Genomic DNA, 20052 nt, shown 5'->3' on the forward strand with positions numbered 1-20052 from the left:
TTTTTTCAAATATTTTTTCATTTCATCTTTTGGAACGGAGTTCTGTTAGCACTGAATCCTCTCCCCATATAGCGATCAGATCCAGTACTTCCCGTGCGGTCCATGCTGGAGCTCTTTTTCGATTCTCAGGAGACTGCATTGCTACCTGTGCTGATGAGCTCTGTGTGGTTACCTGTGCTGATCAGAGCTCCACGCTGGCCAAACAGGAAATGAAATTCAAAAGTTCGCGGGGCTTTTCCTGTATACCTGGCCAGTGCATCCGAGTTCACATTGCTGTCCAGAGTGGTCACAGTGGTGCACTGTGGGATACCGCCCGGAGGCCAATACTGTCTATTTGCAGCCACACTAACCCTAATCCGATATGGTAATATCGATTTTAGCACTACTACTCTTGTCGGGGAGGAGTACAGAAACCGATTTAAAGAGCCCTTTATATCGATATAAAGGGCCTCGTAGTGTGGACAGGTACAGCGTTAAATCAGTTTAACGCTGCTAAAATCGGTTTATACGCGTAGTGTAGACCAGGCCTAAGTGATGCTCTCTGTTGATCTGCTCAAAAGCTTCAGGCACACCAGGGAGCTGTGTCTCCCTACTTAATCTGTATCTTTCAGTCTTTCCCCAGATTTCAGACATCAGAATACACTGGTTTGCTTGTTTTTGATTCAGCCACAAGACCAATTGCTCTCAGCCTTACCACTTCAGATTGTGATTTTGTCAGAACTCAAACTAAATAAGGTTGTTTGCTCAGAACCAGGATGTGCGATCTCTAGGAAAAAAACAGGGTACTGCTGTTTAGAGCACAATGGGGTCTTTTTGCAAATGGTAAAGAACAGGACAGAGTCAGAAGACCTAGGTTCGCTTTCCATCTCTGTCACAGACTTCAGGCAACTCACTTAGGCTTTTGGCCCTCAGTTTCCTCATCTATAATATGAGGAAAAGTAAAACTCACATACCTCAGGAAAGAAGTAGTGTGAGATTTAATTCATTACTATTTTAAAAGTGTTTTGGAGATCCTCAGGTGGAACGCACTTGACAAATGCAAGTGCATCATTTAGGAAGTGACACACTCACCTGAGTCATTACTGAACTAATACTTTGGCATAGTGTTTTCTAGCTGGGACTAGCAAATGAGCACTGAAGTGACTCCATCTGTTATTTGTCGATCAGTTTGTCTAGTACCTGAAGAGTATTGGATTTAACGGGCTTTTATGACCTGAATGCATTTAGCAAGCAAAGCTAAAAAGACATTTAAAATGCATAGTATCCCCCTACAAAATGAATAATAATTTCTAGATTTTTAGCTTTACCTGCAATTATTTAGATTTTACTGAATGCAGAAAGCAAAGACATTATGTACTAGAAAATGCAACGTGTAGCAAGTGTTCTTCAATGTAGATTAGGTGACAGTTAGAAACAGCCATAATAAAGCTACCTCAATTTACAGATGAAGTTTCCTCTTTTTATTGGGAGTGATATTAAAACAATTATTTCCAAAGGACTTGTTTTTCTCATTAATTATGCCTGTGCTTGGCCAGTCAAGATCTACAATAAAGCCGTGCTGCTTCTTTAAAATGTTGATAACCACCATACTGTGGGCCTAAATCTATCATTACACTTCGTTTCTTCCACGCATGTGGTCTTTCACATCACTGTTCACTCTCATCACAGACAATAGTATGTTTTAACAATTATATCAGTAAAACAGGTGTGTGTGATTAGCAGTCTAAATTTTGAAAAGATCCAATTATTTCTTAAAACAGCTTTTCTATTCATTGCTTGTAATACATTTCTGAAAGCTTGAGAACATGAGGTCAAAAAGGGGTGCAGACTTTCCTAGCATCTAGGGGACTTTAGCCAATGCTAGCAACGTGGGATAGTCTGATGTGGCGGGGCATCATGCTGAGAATGGTGGATCAGCAGTTGATTCTTAGTGCTGTTCCCACCTTTGGGTGGTCCCAACCGCTTTTCCTCATCTCCCTGTGTTGAAGTTAAAACCAAACAGATTTCACTGATCCATTTGAGCAGAGGCCAACTGCACTGAGATGGTAGGCACTTCTGCAGTATAGGTCAGTGCTCCGCATCTGGACCAGGTTCTGGATCACGAGGGAGGGTCCTCTTGCTCAAAGCCTGAAGCCAAATTCATGCATTGTTCAGCAGGTGAAAATAGTCACGTGGCTGTCTGTATCACATCAGATCTGGCTGAAGAAGGATCAGCAGGTTGGGAATATGCTGGAGATATGGCCTTTCCAAGGCAGAAAAGATTACTTTGTGTGATCCTCCACACTGCGCCTCAGTCTGTCACGTGGGCAGAGTTTTAACCCTAAAGATTTTCCTCAGCCATATGGTGGGGAAGTGGTCTTTGTGTTAATCAGTCAGCTGGCAGGTCAAAATGTATCTAAAAGCTGCCAAAAGGACAACCACCCCCCGCCCCGCAAACCCTAACTACTATGAGAATTATTAATTTTCTCAGCTCTAACATTTTTAAAATAAGTCACTGTGGTCACTGCTGAATTGTGACTCTTCCACAGGCACTAAGGAGGAACAGGCGCAGTTGGTGCTGCATTCCCTTATCTGCCCACAGGTAGGGAAGCCGTGAAGACACTGAGGATGCATGTACAGCCCCAATGGAAGTGTTGACCAAACATTTTTGGACTCATGGCATGAGTCCATACATACTAGAAGAGGGTATCTGCAGAGCTTTAATTAAAAGTAAATACAAACCAATTAAAAATTAGTCTTCCAGAATATTACTGTGAAGCCTTCAGGAACTGCTTATCAACCTGTACATCAATTCAAATATACCACATATACTCGATCATAAGCCAGTTCACTTATAAGCCGACCCCTCCAAGATGGATAAGTAAATATGGAAAATTTTTATAACTCGTTCATAAGCCGATCCTATAATTCAGGGGTCAGCAAACTTTGGTTCCCGGGCCATCAGGATAAGCCACTGGATGGCTGAGATGGTTTGTTTACCTCGAGCTTCTGCAGGCATGAAGGTAAACTTAAGAAAACAAAGTGTCCTGGCATGCCAGCTGCTTACCCTGATGGGCCGGGAAAGCAACTTGTGGGGAAATTTTTTTGGGGGGCGGGGGAGAAGCTGGGGGTCAAGGGAGTAACCCCTGTGACCACCCCCACACTCTCCCCATCCCATCCTTTCCCATCTTATCTGGGGAGGGCCAGGGGAGGATGTCTGTGGCCTGACTGGAGCTGCTCCGGCAGGCTGGGCAGTGCAGCCATAGCCTGCTCCGGCGGGGCAGACCGGGCGGCACAGCCACAGCATGTTCCAGTGGGCTGGGCCATTCTCCAGCAGGCCAAGTGACATGGCCACAGCCTGCTCTGGGGGATGGGGCCAAGCGGCACGGTTGCAGTCTACCAGCCCTGGAGCTGGAGCTGCAACTGCTTCGGAGGCTGGGAGGACAGCAGCATGGCCAGAAGTGGAGAGATTCTGGCCCCGCCTCTTCCCTTCTGTCTCTGCTGGCTGTGCTGCCCCTCCTTGCTCCCTCTGTTGTGGGGAGGGGCTCCTTGCTCCCTCTCTATACTTGTTCATAAGCTGACTCCCTTCTCTGGTGCTTCCCTTTTTTACTAAAAAATTCAGCTTATGAACGAGTATATACGGTAATACTTTATGTGAAGTTTAGTAAGATTACCCAACTTTTCTTAAAGGATGTTCAAGCAAACTTTGTCTATCTAATAAATAGTACCATAAGCAACTTTATCATACCCAATAGTACCATAAAGCAATTTACCAGCTGGTTTTGAATTTAGTTCTTTAAAAAAAGAATACATTTTATTTGTGAAATGAAATGATTTGGTTCTGAGCCATTCTAAAATAAAGTCTTACACGTTCATTAGACTTTCACTGTATAAAAATGTACAGTGGTTTTATTGACATGTACATTCCATTATGTTTACAGCTGCAAGATATGAGGCACACTCAGTATTGCACTTCATTAAAATTTCAGGCTCAAACATAACTCAGAAGTTTAAATGAAACTGCTGTTGTAATTTAGTAATTCTTATACAGGACAAACATTGATATTCTTTATATACAGCGTGATACTTGTTACGTTTATGCCTTCCTAACACAATTTTTTTTTGTAACAGTCTAGGAAATAAACGAGAATACTCCTCTTTCCCACCCCCACCCATGATGCAGTTACAATTGTACAGGATTACAAAAAGTCAGTATACAATAATCCGTTTTTTCTTTCTTCGTCTGAAAATCAGCATCATTCATAGTCCACAGACACAGAGATCCTTTAATAGCAATTATTTATTTGTATATGTCCAATGCTTCATAGCCGATGACTGTAATAGCCACATGCAACCATCTCACAATTTTTGATGTCTTAGTTCAAAAGAATGTCAATTTCTCACAGCATGGTAAATGGTATTTGGCATCTTTCTTGCACTGTTAATTGTTCCTTTTAGCTGGGTTATGAAATGGTCCCATCCTCATCCTGACTGGACTTTATATTCTGTTTAGGACACTTGTGGGATGAGGACAACTGTTTTGCTCTGGTAAAAAAATCACTAGTCTAAAAAGTGTGTGCATTTCTGCAAACCCCACATCCCAGAGCAAATTCCTCACCAGTGGGTGGATGGACAACATGAAGTGGACACTCTGTTCCTTCAAGTTGTTTGCCTTTTGGACCTGCAATCAGATTAAAGGGAAAAAGGCAGTTTCAAAACGTCCAAATCGTATGTGAATAAAACTGTACAAGTATTGAAAAACACAGTATTAAATAGAGAAATCTGTTTGAATTTAAAGGACACCAATAAAAAAAGATTTGGGAAAAATGCAGTTAGTATAGGAAAAAGTAGTAACAGGCCTTTCACTTGACCAACTTCTATCAGGCATTTAAAAATAAGAACTTTTATAGGATGAAGAATGAATAATTGTGAGCAGTTTGATTAAGTATAACAAAAAGGGCCAGAACTGTTGGCTTCTACAGGTCAAGGATTAAACACAAATTTGAAGAAACCCCCCCCCCAGACTATTAGACTGCTATTTAGTCATTGTAAATTTTCCATAATTAATTTGGTCTACTGTCAAAATTTTATTGAAAGAAAATTAAAATTTCTTTAAATGGATCTTCAATACAGTGAAAAAAGTTTCAGCCCAATGTGGAACAAAAACCTTTACATCTGAATAACATATACTTGTTAAATGAAATTTCACCTGAAGAACAATTTAGGAGTTAGGCCAACAATTACTTCCCTGGCATATAAATGAAACATTAAGCAACGTAATAAAGTATTTATTGCCCTTTCCCCTCAAATTATCTAAGTAATCTTCTAACACTATTTGAAAAGCTATAGGGAGCACATGAAACATAATATTAAAATTCATAGTTCTGGTGAGACCATCAGATCCAGTGGCACATGATGAAGCCAGGAACTAAGGGATCAGTACAGTTCAAAGTGCTTTCCTTTATAGTTGCAGGATAAGGACTCAGGTTATGTTAGGAAGTTTGTTTATTATCTCTTTGGTCCATGTGGTAAGCATGCAACTCCAGTAGTGTGTGGAGGCAATTTGCTGAAGAAAGGAAGTTTCAAAGTATCTAATGATGTGTTGATTTTACTGTGATAATAGCATTGCCCATTTTGGAAACCAATATTTCCAGAAAGAAATGGATCACAGAACAAAGTAATCCATATTATGAAGATTATCTCAAATGTTGATCTGAAGACATCACATGATTAATTTTGCTATATTTCTAAAAATTAGCAAGATCAATTGTAATAGAATAACTGGCAGACTAAATAATTTTCTCATCATTTAGATTGTTAAAACTATTCTGTAAAAAAACATTACCTGCAGGACAATGTGGAAGTTCTTCTTTACTGATGCTTGTCATTCTTTGGAAATCATCATGGCAAGCATTGCAAAAATGTGTTGTCCCAAAGCAGAAAAACACAGCTACTGAGCAGCAGTACCGACATTTGTACTCCAAGAAATCTGTACCATGTTTGGGACACATCTGCATAGAAAGAAAACAAAAAAGTGCTGTTAACATTAGAAACCAAACTGTAACATTTAAGCAACATATTTACGTATGTGAAACATCTGTCAAAAATTAAACAAATGTGTATTTTACTATTAATAAACCTAATTGCTGTATAGCTCAGATAACTATTTAAAAGTCTTCAAAAGAAAACAAAACTAGTCTGCTTACCTGTGCCCTTGAAACATCAGAGCATGCACCACAAATGAGCTCTCTTGGATCATAATCATCTCCTTGTCCAGCCTCAGCATCACAACGAGCTTCACCACCAAAATATGCCTAAATGTGACACACAAATGACTGAAGATTAAAACTGAAGAAATTGGGGACAGTTTATATTCCTGTTATCAAATTCATACGCATGGAGATGATGATGATAAAGGCTCTTAGTACAATCTCTTTATTAGGCTCTATAAGGTTAAACGCTTAAAAAAAAATCCTTTTTCGCCATGACCCTCAAAATGGCCAAAAATTATCCAGCAATCCAACATATCCCACATACACGTCTTTAATATGTGCAAAAGATTGCAGGGTTTGGATCATGGGACGATTTTTTGGCCATTCTATGAGTGCATATCAAGAAGGCGGGGGCAGGGTGGTGCTGCTGAGGTGTTGTTGGAGCTGAAGGGAAGCTTCTCCCTCCTTTCTACTTTACCACCTGCCAGCACAGTACTCAGATCCAAGGGAGGGGAAAATCCTGCCCCAAGGGGCTGTGAAGCTGGCCTGAAGTGCCACTCCCTCTGCCTTAGCCCTTGCAGCCAAGTCCTAAATGGGCAAGGTAGCAGAGAAACTGCTCTCCAATTGGGCGGAAAGCCACAGGGCGGGCAAAGATAGCAGAAGTGACCAGTAGGAAATGAGCTGCTCCTTCCTTTCCATGCTCAGGCTCCTGCTGGCCAAGGCATTTTGCTGCTCTCAGGTTTTGGTTTTATGGCACAAAAGCACACTGGGAAGCCATAACACACACACTAAGCAGGGCTGCCTCCTCTGTGGAATTTCCTTAAGTGTTTTCAGACACTGCCATTGATTGGTGGGTGGGTACCCCCATCTTATTAGCTGCCCTTTCCCCATTTTGCAGCCTCCAGGGGAAAGAGCTAATCAGAGCTACTGGATATACTGAATTATAGGACTCTTAAGTAAAACAGCAGTTGTTTCCTGCTATCTCTGCACTGCCTGAAATTCACCCTCTTTCTGCCTAGGGGGATGTGGGTGGACTGACAGTGATATTTTCCTCCCCTCCCCCTGAAAGAGAGAGTCTGGAAAGAGATAAGGAAAGGAGTCTCCAGGCCACTGTCCAGGAAGGAAAACTCTTTTGGAGCCCTAACCCTGCAGACCAGAGAGAGGAGACTAAACTGTGTGCTCAGGTGTTAAACATTAGGAGTGAATGAGAGTTCAGGAATTAAATAAAATCACAGGTGTCAGTAGCCTGAGGATAACCAAATGACAGATTAGGGGTGATTACTAACCTACTGGAGTGGAGTCAATACAGAATAATACAGAGGGGATGCATATCTGGGAGAGCACAGAATGAAATATGAGAGCGTACAGCATGCTGAAAAGAACACATGACATGTAATGGGAGCAGAAGGTGTGACGGGGGAGGAGGAGAGGGAGAGGCAGAAAAAGAAAATACCTTTATTGGGAGGGGAGCCAAAAACTGAATTGGTTGAGTTGCAATAGGGAAGTGAGCATTGATTAATTGTGGGAGGTGGGAACAAAACTGAACAGGGTGGATGGCAAGGGGAGTTTTCTAACAAAATAGGATGCCCACATTCTTTTGACATGGCGCCATCCTCTGTTCAGCTAAGGTATCTGATTTCTGAACCACTCTCTTTCCACGGTAGGTTTCACAGGGCCAGGGGCGTCTCTTTTTCTATATTATTTTTTAGTGCTTTTTGGATTTTACAGTGCAGCTTTTCTAGTTTTCATACTCTATGAACAAAGAAGTGATGTTTTGGCAACATTACATCAATTTAATCTGAGAAAGTGCTAGCAGTCATACCTTTTTGCATTTGTAGCAAACATAATAAGCATATCTGTTCATGGCATAGCTAGCTGGGTCATTATAAAATCTAACGCCAGGTGTTGTGATGGCCTCACTCTTGTGCAATCCTTCATACTCCAACCTCATTAGAGCTTTCCTCTTCACGTCTTCATAGAGTTCTTTGATTGGATCAAGCAAGTCCTTTAATACCGTATGATTAATTTTTTTCTAAAATAAAGAACAACTGATAAGAAACTTGGAATACTGTACTACTTTCATTATAACAATAGTAGTATTTGTTTGTATCACGGTAGTGCCAAAAGGCTCCATTGTGCTGGATGCTGAACAATCATAGAAAAGAATACAGAATATATATTTCAAGGAAGGGTAGCTACATTAGATGATTGTTCTTTTCAGCTACTGCACTCATGGCAAACAGGAATACCCTATTACCTCAATTTTTTGAAACTCAGATCCATAAGCTTGAGGGTTGGTCTAGCTTACATTGGGCTGTAGCAGCCACAGGGGGCTAAAACACACAGCAGAGGATCAGTGTAGCATAGGAGTACCTCAGTCACACACTATTTCTCTATCCATGCTCCCTTTTCCCTTCTTCATCAGCAACAAGTAGGGTATGTGACATAAGAACCCTTATATTGGATCCATGCCACTGGAAGATCACCCCCTACACAAGCTCCTATCATGACTGCAAGTATAGAAGTCCAGCACAGTGGAGTTGCTAAAGGCCAATACATTCAATGTACTTATATTCTAATATGCCCCCTTTTCTGGCAGCTTCATAGAGGTGACTGAGCCATATGCACACATGCTATTCATTACCATTCTTCTGTGGTATTAAAAGACAGGTTAAAAAGGCAGTCCTGCTGCTTGAGATAATTTAGGCTACACTGAGGGAAGTGTGGAGTGTAGAGACTTAAAGGTCTTCACTTACGTTGTAATGGCTACATTGCATCAACTCTTGGATTATTACAAACTGATAGATCTAAGTATATAAAAATAATTAAAAAGGACTTCTGCATTATTTTCATTTTTTATGAGAAACCATGTTTCTAGGCACATTGGGCAAAAAAAATTAAAAAAAGGACCCTCTCACCCACAATTTATGGTTCTTTCCTTTCAGCTATGTTGGAAAGGATGGGTTATTCATTTTGCAGTAACTTGAGTTCCTTGAGATGTGTAGTGCAGGGAATCTCCCGTTGTGCACGTACTCCAGGCAGAGCAGAGATTTTTTCCCTAGCAATGTTTGTCTGGTCTGTGCATGTGCCCCTGCTCTCCTCATTCTCATACTCTGCAGAGTAGATAAAGGGACTGCTGGACCACCACCATTTTAGTTTCTTCTCTACTGCCAATTCCCAGTAGGGGGAAATCAGGCAGAGGGTAAGGAGGGTGAATAGTGCACTACACACAGGGACAACGTACCTTGAAGAACTCAAGTTACTAGAAAATGACAATTCGAGTCATTGTCCCTATGTGTAATGCACTTCAGATGATTCAGAAGCAATATCTCTATTGAGGAGGTGGGTGTCTGGAGTCCTACGACACAATGATTGCAGAAATGCCCTGCCCAAAGAGGCATCTGAGATAGCTGCCTGCACCCGTTCAGTGTCTAGCCAAAGTGTGTACAGAGCTCCAAGTTGCTGCTTTGCAGATGCCAGAAGCAGGACATCTGTAAGGGAAGCTACTGATGTTGTCAGAGCTCTTGTGTGTGATCTTACACGTCCTTCAAGGGGAACAATGTTCAGTTCATAGCAGAGTAGGATGCACCCAGAGACCCATTTGGACAGCCTCGGGGCTGGGGAGGGGGAAGAGGAGGGGAGACAGAATGGCCTCTCATTTCATTTGTTCTGCAAATGTTATAAGGAGTCTTGGAGACCTTTTCAATGATTTTGTACTCTATAGGTAAGAAGCAAGAGCCCTACATACATCCAGTGAATGCCCTTTGAAGAAGTCCCAGTCCAGTCCTTCCTGATACTGGATGCCTCTGATGGTTGGTGTAAGAGGGGGGAACTTCTGCCTCTTTTTAAAGGGCTTGGGCAGGGATCTTTCCCTGTTGTCCTTACGAGAGGACTTAAGTCTCCCTTCCCTCTGTCTGCTCTACTGAGTCTCTTATAGCTGACGGGTTGTCAGTGGTCTTGGAACTGGCGGGGACAGAAGAGGAGGGGCTAGCTAGTTTTATCTTCTTCAGGTTGATGTACAGCAGGGTCTTGCCAGCCTCAGGTTGTTCCTGCCTTTATGGACTCCTCCATGAGAGAATTTTGGGGTTGAAACTCCCTCAACTGCTTGATCCTATTTGGGAACAACATACAGATACTGCAGCTGGAAGGATGCACGTTTCCCGCAGGCAGTACAGACAGAGTCTGTGGTACTCTGTGCCCTAGAAGGGTTTGTGGCACTTGATGCAACTTTTAAAGGTTGGGGATTCTTGGCATACTTCCCCAACTGTAGGAGAACTGGGATTGGGCGGGCAAAAGAGGGGAGAGTTTAGAAATCTCTGTCCATCCCAGATGGAGGGTTCCAAGAATTAAGGAACCAAACCTATAAAAACTATAATATATTTCAACTTTTTACAGAGTGAAGCTGAAGAAGTTAGAACAAATACTGAAGCTCTGTCCTAGACCATGAACAGTAAGACTGAACTAAACTGGTGTTTGTCCAATATGCCCTTTATTCCTTTGATGCGGAGCATAAGGAGATGTGGGGTGCATACCTGAGGGACACTGCTAGGGAAAAGTCTCTGCTCCTGGGTGCATGTGCAACCGGAAAGGCAGTCCATAGAGGGACAAGCACTCGAAGAAGAACTGAGGGCTTGTCTACAAAGGCGTTTAATGCATGGCTAGCTAGGATGTGAGCATACAGCTCTCCAGCCTGCTGTGCACTAAAACTGGCCATGTGGGCCCTGCTGCTGCATACTAAAAATTCCAGTGTGTTTTGACATACAGCTGCTTGAAATGGAAGTATGTCAAAGCACACTACAGAACTTCTAGTGTACAGCCGTAAGATCTACACAGTCACTTAGCATGTGACAAGCTAGTGCATTGTAGATTTAAAGCCTGGCTTGCTGCACACTAAGTCTCTGCATAGACAAGTTCTGGGAATGAAGATGAGCACTATCTAATGTCCATCATAAGTAACATTAAAGTAAGCCCTTGTAGATACTCTGCGTTACAAATAGTAAACACATCACCCTTACCTTGCAAATAGGACAAGACATAAACCCAAAAGTTATCCTGGGCCCAAGCCATCTGTTTTCTAGTACGCGACGACAGCACTGCAAGTGGAATACATGACTGCAGTCCAACTTTAAGAAAAAAGGAAGATGTATGAGTAACTACTGTATTGTAAATTCAAAAGTTGCAACAGCTACTGTAATGAGACACCATTACATTTGAGTTTTTGATTTTAACTAACACTAGGTGTCAAATTACAAATGCATTTAAAATCTTAACATCAGAAAAGTCTTTCCACCGATGAAAAGAAAGAATATTAATGGCCTTTAAAATCAGTTATGCAAAAGTTTCAGTTTTGTAATACTAACCACTGGACATATGAAATCATCAAAAGTGACCAAAGTAGCATACTAACTTAAGTGAAATCTTCAGACATACAATGTACAACCTCTACAAGGTCTATGCATATGTCCTTTTTTGGAATATGTTACAAATTGCTTGTATAAGAAATGGGCACAATTTTAATATGATCTGTCCCTTGCATACAAAGAGTGGTACATAAGGAAGGAAAGGGTGGTGATTTAAAATGCTTTAAAAAATACTTCTAAATGAGGTAGATTTTCAGTTACAAACACAATATTCAAAATAGAGGAAATGTACACACCAAGATGATCCTACTTGCAATTTCAATCAGTTGAGAGAGCAGTAGTGCTAGACATATAATGAGCAAAAAGTCCTGTGGCACCTTATAAACTAACAGACAATTTGGAGCATGAGCTTTTGTGGGTGAATACCCACTTCGTCAGATGCATGTAGTGGAAATTTCCAGGGGCAGGTATATATATGCAAGCAAGCTAGGGATAATGAGGTTAGTTCAATCAGGGGGGATGAGGCCCTGTTTTAGCAGTTGAGGTGTGAAAACCAAGGGAGGAGAAACTGGTTCTGTAGTTGGCAAGCCATTCGGTCTTTGTTTAATCCTGAGCTGATGGGGTCAAATTTGCAGATAAACTGAAGCTCAGCAGTTTCTCTTTGAAGTCTGGTCCTGAAGTTTTTTTGCTGCAGGACTGCCACCTTAAGATCTGCTATAGTGTGGCCAGGGAGGTTGAAGTGTTCTCTTACAGGTTTTTGCATATTGCCATTCTTAATATCCGATTTGTGTCCATTTATCCTTTTCCGTAGAGACTGTCCAGTTTGGCCGATGTACATAGCAGAGGGGCATTGCTGGCATATGATGACGTATATTACATTGGTGGACGTGCAGGTGAATGAACTGGTGATGGTGTGGCTAATCTGGTTAGGTCCTGTGATGGTGTCGCTGGTGTTGATATGTGGGCAGAGTTGGCATCGAGGTTTGTTGCATGGACTGGTTCCTGAGCTAGAGTTACTATGGTGCGGTGTGCAGTTACTGGTGAGGATATGTTTCAGGTTGGCAGGTTGTCTGTGGGTGAGGACCGGCCTGCCACCCAAGGCCTGTGAAAGTGTGGGGTCATTGTCCAGACTGTGAATGGCTTACCAACTACAGAACCAGTTCCTTCTCCCTTGGTTTTCACACCTCAACTGCTAGAACAGGGCCTCATCCTCCCTGATTGAACTAACCTCATTATCCCTAGCTTGCTTGCATATAAATACTTGCCCCTGGAAATTTCCACTACATGCATCTGACGAAGTGGGTATTCACCCACGAAAGCTCATGCTCCAAAACGTCTATAAGTCTATAAGGTGCCACAGGATTCTTTGCTGCTTTTACAGATCCAGACTAACACGGCTACCCCTCTGATACTAGACATACAATGTGATCCTCTGCACACTGACATTATGTATTCTTTGAAGCTTATAAAAATGTATCCCTTCAAAGGAAATTGTAAACTCTTAAAAATTTAACAATGTTGTATAGAATTCATGTATTAAATAACAAAGGCAAACCTGGATAGCTGGTGCCGCTGAAAGTGCTTCAGTAAAACAAATCATGCACATGTCATCAGCGTCTTGTTTAAGAGCTGTGGCGTTCTTATCACAACCATGCAGGCATGGCAAACAGTGCTCTTCATTCTTAACACCTCCACATGGATGACCACAAGGATGAGTCTTGCTACAAGCTATCTTAGCATACTCCTAATAAAAAAGGAATTCTTAAATTAACATTTTTTCTAATCAAAGAATCATTTTGTACACTACAATATATTTATTCTGTTGCTTCTTGAAGTAGTCTTTCTACCTGCAATGAAAACTCAGGTTAGGGAGCAGTGACAGTAATTGTCTAAGTATAATACAGACATCAGTATAGTTAGGAATACATCAAGTTCTAGGACTTTGAAGCGAAACAGATGTTTTAATTTGCTTTTGCTATGTGACACCTGAATAGTAGAACCCTAATGAAACTTTAAATAAAGAAAAATTATTTTTGATCACACACTTTACAGAACCTTAAACTATTTTTCTCTGTTCTTCCTGTGTACATATTTTGTGCATTTGTTAGCAGTTTTTATATGGTTAGATTCACGGTTTACCCTGTATAATCAGTCCCTTAGTTATTTTCCCATTCACAGTAACGGAGGTGAGAAGAAACATTTAAAAAATAAGAAAAATGGGAACAGAAGGCCACATAAATGGCAGGGAGAGTAACTATTATTCACAATTCAAAATTATCTGGATAACAGGGCCTTTAGCTTTTATCTTGTACTGCTGGTTGTAGACTCAACTATATACTAATATTTCATTTTCATGAGATAAAGTGAGGTTTGTATACCATACCTGGCAATCTGCATCAGAACAGACACTGCCTACTGCTGATAACTCTGTTCCACTCCTACAACCACAGAAACGACATGCTTCAGAGCTGCTGGTAGTTGGTTTGCCTAAGCCCACAAAACAAACGAAAAATCAGAATTTTCCAAAATGAAGCGTTTATCAACCAACATACTAATAATAGCCTTAACTATTCCATGAAATCGGCAGAAAAAACGTAATTACTAAGGAAATTCAATGAATCTAGACTAAACTGTCTCATGCACGGGCTAGAAGAACTCTGTGCTCGTGGGATTTTCACAAGTAACCATAGAATCACCTCTCTAAAGACCACTAAACACAACACAAGGATATGAAAAATACTGCAAATTTTTGGCAGAAATACATTATTTATGTGATAACACCTAAAAAAAAGTGTGCCAGCCACCTTATGTACATGTAAAAAAAGATGGTTTCTTGTCTTGAAGACCTTACAACTTAAGAAAAATTAGAGCCAAAGTGGAGAGAGGAAGGCTTTGTTTTTTTTTTAAAAATTACCTCACACTGAACACTTTATTTACTTGATCTCATACCTAGCTAGAACTGTCTTGATTACAAAAATTATTAATCCTAGCTTGATTCACTCTTATTTGGAATTTCAACTAATTTACTTTCTTTCTTACATTACTAAATGTTTTGTATTCTTATGAAATGACATATCAAGATATTTCCCCTTCAAAAGGGGAGTTTGTCAAGTACTTGTCATGTCAGTTACATGAGAAATAAAGCAGGATATCTTCCAAGTCATGCTTAATTTATATATGTTTGCATTCCTAAAGCTTAAACTAGTGTATGGGGAATTACATTTTACAAGTAAAAAACTGTTACCCACCTTTTAGTAACTTGTTCTTCGAGATGTGTTGTTCGTGTCCATTCAGAGTAGGTGTGTGTGTGCCGCATGCACGCCAGCTGGAAGATTTTCCCCTTGCAGGGCCCGTAGGGTCGGCCCTGGCGCCCCCTGGAGTGGCGCCACTACGGTGCCCTATAAAGGGGCCCGCTGACCCTCCACCCCCTCAGTTCCTTCTTGCCGACACTCCGACAGAGGGGCAGGAGGGTGAGTATTGGAATGGACATGAACAACACATCTCAAAGAACAACAGTTACTAAAATGGTGGGTAACTGTTTTTCTTCTTCGAGTGGTTGTTCATGTCCATTCAAAGTAGGTGACTCACAAGCCTAACCTTAGGTGGTGGGGTCAGAGGTCACTGCCAACTGAAGCACTGCACGACCGAAGGTGGCATCATTCCTAGCCTGGTGCGTGATGGCATAGTGCGACGTGAACGTGTGGATGGAGGACCATGTGGCAGCTCTACAAATCTCCTGAGTCAGGATCTGAGCCAGGAACGCCTGTGCCCTGGTAGAGTGGGCCGTAACCAGAGGGATAGGGGCTCTAGCTATATGATAGTATTCCCGTATGCAGGCTGCGATCCACGAAGAGATCCTCTGAGAGGAGACTGGGAGCCCCTTCATTCTATCTGCCACCGCGATGAAGAGCTGGGTCGACCGTCTAAACAGCTTTGTCTGTTCAACATAAAAGGCTAGGACCCTGCGGACATCCAGGGAATGCAGCCTCTGCTCCTTACTGGAAGAGTGTGGCTTTGGATAAAACACCGGTAGGAAGATATCTTGTCCCATGTGGAATTGGGAGATGACCTTGGGGAGGAAAGCCGGATGAGGTCTAAGTTGGACCTCGTCCTTATAGAAGGCTGTGTACGGGGGTTCGGATGTCAGCGCCCTGAGCTCCGATTCCCTCCTGGCAGAGGTGATCGCTACAAGAAAAGTGACCTTGTATGACAGGTACAGCAGCGAGCAGGAAGTCAGGGGATCGAAGGGAGGCCTCGTGAGGGCGGAGAGGACCAGGTTGAGGTCCCAGGTAGGAGCTGGTTGATGGACATGCAGAAACAGCCTGTCCAAGCCCTTGAGGAAATGACCAACCAGCGGGTTTGCGAACACTGAGGTACCCCTTTCTCCCGGGTGGAAAAGCCGAGATGGCCACTAAGTGAACTCGAACCGAGGAGAGGGAAAGGCCCAACTGCCTCAGGTGGAGCAGATAGTCTAAGATAACGGGAATCGAGGCCCACAACGGTTCCTGCCCTTGCTGAATGGACCAGATGGAGAAGCGCTTCCATTTGGCCAGGTAGGTGGCCCTGGTCGAAGGTTTTCTACTACTGAAAAGCACTTGTCTGACCTGTTGAGAGCATTGCATCTCCACCATGTTCAACCATGGAGCATCCAGGCTGTGAGGTGGAGTGACTGCAAATTCAGGTGGCGGAGGTAGCCCTGGTCCTGCATGATCAGGTCCAGCAGCAGGGGCAGCGTCAGGGGCGCTCAGGTGGACATGTGCAGGAGCGACGTGTATCAATGTTGGCGCGGCCACGCTGGTGCTATCAGGTTTTCATGGGCGTGATCCCTGCGGATCTTGAGAATTACCCTGTGTATCAAGGGAATTGCAGGAAAGGCGTAGAGTAGCCCTTCCTTCCACGACAGGAGGAAGGCGTCCGACAGAGACCCCGGGCTGTGACCCTGGAGGGAGCAAAACTGCCGACACTTCCTGTTTTCCCTTGAAGCAAACAGGTCTAACTGGGGACGATCCCAGAGTCAGAAGATTGAGCGCACTACATCCCGACAAAGTGACCACTTGTGACCCCGGAAAGAATGGCTGAGGGCGTCCGCCAGGCTGTTCTGTTCCCCTGGGAGGTAGAACGCCATCAGGTGGGTAGCATTCTGAATGCAAAAGTGCCACAGCACGAAGGCTTCCCTGCACAGGGGAGAGGAGTGTGTACCCCCATGTTTATTGATATAGAAGACCGCTGATGCGTTCGTTGTTCATGAGGACTGAGACACATCTGCCGGCCAGGTGGGATTGGAAGGTAAGACAAGCCAGGTGAACAGCTCTCAGCTCCCTGACGTTGATATGTAACTTGAGGTCCTCTTGCGACCACAAGCCCTGTGTCCCGAGATCCCCCAAGTGTGCTCCCCATCCCCGATCTGAGGCATTCGTCACTAGGGAGAGGGAGGGTTGAGGGGTGGCAAAGGGAACACCCAAGCACTCCTTCAGCAGGTCAAGCCACCATTGGAGAGAGCTCAGCACCACCTGAGGAAGAGTCACCACTAAGTCCAGGGGATCCCTGGCTGGGCGGTATACCATCGCCAACCAGGATTGTAGTGGGCGGAGCCGGAGTCTGGTATGGCTCGCCACATAGGTGCATGCCGCCATGAGGCCCAACAGCTTGAGGCAGTTTCTTGCCATGGTGGTCGGGGCACGGTGCAGACCGAGAATGATTTCGGACGTGGACCGGAACCTGGACTCGGGAAGATACGCTCTGGTGTGTGTTGAGTCTAGAACCGCCCCTATAAATTCTATCCTTTGGGTAGGAGACAGGGTGGACTTGGCCTTGTTTAAGAGGAGGCCTAGCTCGAGGAAGGTCCGCCTGATGAAAAGCATCTGAGCTTCCACTTGCTCCTTGGAGCAGCTCTTTATAAGCCAATCGTCCAAGTAGGGGAATATCTGGATACCCCACCTGTGCAGAAAGGCTGCCACGACTGCCATGCACTTCGTGAAGACCCTCGGTGCTGCTGATAGGCCAAATGGGAGCACTGTGAACTGCAGATGGGCGTCGGCAACGACAAACCTGAGGTACCGACGGTGTCGGGGGATTATGGCAATATAGAAATATGCCTCCTTTAAGTAGAGGGCAGCAGACCAATCTCCCGGATCCAAGGAGGGAATGATCGAAGACAGGGAGACCATGCGGAACCTGAGCTTTTTCACAAACTTGTTCAGCCGCCGCAAGTCCAGGATGGGTCTGAGGCCCCCTTTTTCTTTCGGTATTAGAAAATACCGGGAGTAGAAGTCTCTGCCCCAAGGAACTTCCTCCACTGCCCTCGCTGTGAGGAGCGACCGCACTTCCTGAATCAGAAGTTGCTCGTCAGAGGGGTCCCTGAAGAGGGACGGGGAGGGGGACTGGTGGGGCGGGAGGGAGGGAGAACTGGATAGAATATCCCCTCTCTACCGTGCGAAGCACCCAACTGTCCGACATGATTCGGGACCAGGCACGGTAGAAGGGGGACAGACGTGACCCAAAGGTAGGGAAAGAACGATCCGGAGTCCTGATTGGTAGGCCGTCCTCGACTGTACCATCAAATACGGGGTCTAGGCCCCGACGTCGGTCTTGATTGGCCAGATGCCTGGCCGGAGGGGTGGTGTTGGTGGCGCCTCCTGTCCTTCCTGCCCTGTCTGCGCCCAACCTCTGGACGATTCTGAGGCTAGTAAGGGTGCAGGGCCGCTTGCGGCCTAATCTGTCTACGCTGGGTTGCTGAGGTATGCAGGCCCAGCGAGCGAAGCGTAGCCCTCAAGTCCTTTAGACTGTGCAGATGCTTATCCGTTTTGTCCGAAAACAGTGTCTGCCCTTTGAAAAGGAGGTCCTGGATAGTCTGCTGGACCTCTTGGGGGAGGCCCGAGATCTGGAGCCAGGCTCCCTGCCTCATGACCAGGCCTGTTGCCATGGAGCATGAGGCTGAGTCCGTTGCATCTAGGGCAGCCTGGAGGGAGGCTCGGGAGATGAGCTTTCCCTCTTCCACCAAGGCTGAAAACTCTGCCCTCGAATCCTGGGGAAGGAGCTTGGTAAACTTTGACATGGCCGAACATGTGTTATGACCATATCGGCTTACGATAGCCTGTTGGTTGGCTATTCGTAGTAGAAGGCCCGCCCTGGAGTACACCTTTCTACCGAAGAGGTCGAGCCTTTTGGCGTCCCTGTTCTTTGATGTCGACCCTTGAAACCCTTGACGCTCCCTTTGGTTGGCCGCGTTTACCACCAGGGAGTCCGGGGAAGGGTGGGTGTACAAACGCTCATGTCCCTTAGAGGGCACAAAATAACGCCTCTCTGTTTTCTTGGCAGTAGGGGCCAATGAGGCTGGCGTTTGCCATAAGGTGCAGGACGTGTCCTCTATGGTCTTGATCAACGGTAGGGCCATCCTGGATGGTCCCGATGGAGCCAGGATGTCCACTACCGGATCTACGTCCACCTCAATTTCCTCGGCCTGGATTGTGAGGCTCTGAGCCGCTCGCCTGAGCAGTTGCTGAAGGATCCTAGTGTCTTCCAGGGCCGGTGCTGGGCCATGCCTGCAACTGCCTCATCTGGGGAAGAAGAGGAGGAAATCACTTGGATCGGACTGTCCTTCGGCGGTTCCAGCCCTTCGGGGTCTGGTGGCACACAGTACCGAGGTTGCGGGGCCGGTATCGGTTCCAAATGTGGCACCACGGCCGGTACCGGAGGCGCCAATGAACAGCTTGGCATCTCTGGCGGCACCTGTTGAGCCCGTACCTTGGTTGCCGCCAGTGCTGATGCCCGGCTAGGGGGTGCTAAACTTAGATGCGGCACACCCCTGCCCGGCGACGGTGCTGGTGGAGGAGGCAACTGCGCTGGGGCCATCGATGCAAATGCTCTGGCCCACCGACTGGTGGTAGGCCCAGGGGGTCCAAAACGGCCACTGGGAGGGTGGTTGCCATTGCTGCTGCCACTTTGGTGGGTACCACTGGTGGCTCACCCCCGAAGTCAACCTCCTGCTCCGCGACCAGCTGGAGCAATAGGAGTCCGCTTCTGAGTCTGAGGTCTCTGAATAAGAGGACCTGGGAGGAGCGGCACCCGTTGTTGCCGGAGAGCAGCGCAGAGGCAGGGAGCTGTCTCTCTGGTCCGGTGCCACCCAGGTGGCACGGGACAGAGAGAGAGGCGACAGCATGGCCCGCTTGTCCCTAGACTGTACTGGGGGACGAGCTATGGTCTGCAACTTCCTGCCACAGTGTGGGGAGGCCGGTACCGGGAATCTCAGCAGGTCTGAGGCCGCTTCGAATGCCTCTGGTGTCGAGGGGGGACGCAGGTCTCTGCTAAGGCCCAGGGATCTTGGTCGCTCCGGACTCGACCGCCCTTTCTCCGGTGCAGGAGTCAACAGAGCAGCCGGAGGCTGGAGCCCAGCCTGTCCACTTGTACCAGCAGACGGCGTCGGTCTCTGGAGGGGCGATCAGTCCCTCACCGACCTCTTCTTCTTAGCGGGCACTGGGGAAGCAAGCGGTGCCGCACTGAGG

The 20052-nt window shown here is 45.2% G+C and overlaps 1 protein-coding gene across 14 annotated transcripts in view; it reads right to left on the reverse strand.

Moving 5' to 3' along the window:
• Positions 1–3854: 3854 nt before the first annotated feature.
• MYCBP2 (MYC binding protein 2) overlaps positions 3855–20052 on the reverse strand; it is a 463608-nt gene continuing 447410 nt past the window's right edge. For all 14 annotated transcript variants that reach the window (XM_030566987.1, XM_030566958.1, XM_030566968.1 and 11 more), the window contains 7 exons: positions 13935–14038; positions 13107–13295; positions 11207–11314; positions 8014–8223; positions 6186–6293; positions 5825–5990; positions 3855–4660 (listed from right to left, as the gene is read on the reverse strand). In XM_030566987.1, the coding sequence (XP_030422847.1) occupies positions 4545–4660; positions 5825–5990; positions 6186–6293; positions 8014–8223; positions 11207–11314; positions 13107–13295; positions 13935–14038 (1001 nt within the window). In that variant the 3' untranslated portion in view covers positions 3855–4544. The remainder of the gene's footprint in view (positions 4661–5824; positions 5991–6185; positions 6294–8013; positions 8224–11206; positions 11315–13106; positions 13296–13934; positions 14039–20052) is intronic.

This window comes from Gopherus evgoodei, chromosome 1 (genome assembly GCF_007399415.2).
Source record: "Gopherus evgoodei ecotype Sinaloan lineage chromosome 1, rGopEvg1_v1.p, whole genome shotgun sequence".
NCBI classification, from domain to species: domain Eukaryota; kingdom Metazoa; phylum Chordata; order Testudines; family Testudinidae; genus Gopherus; species Gopherus evgoodei.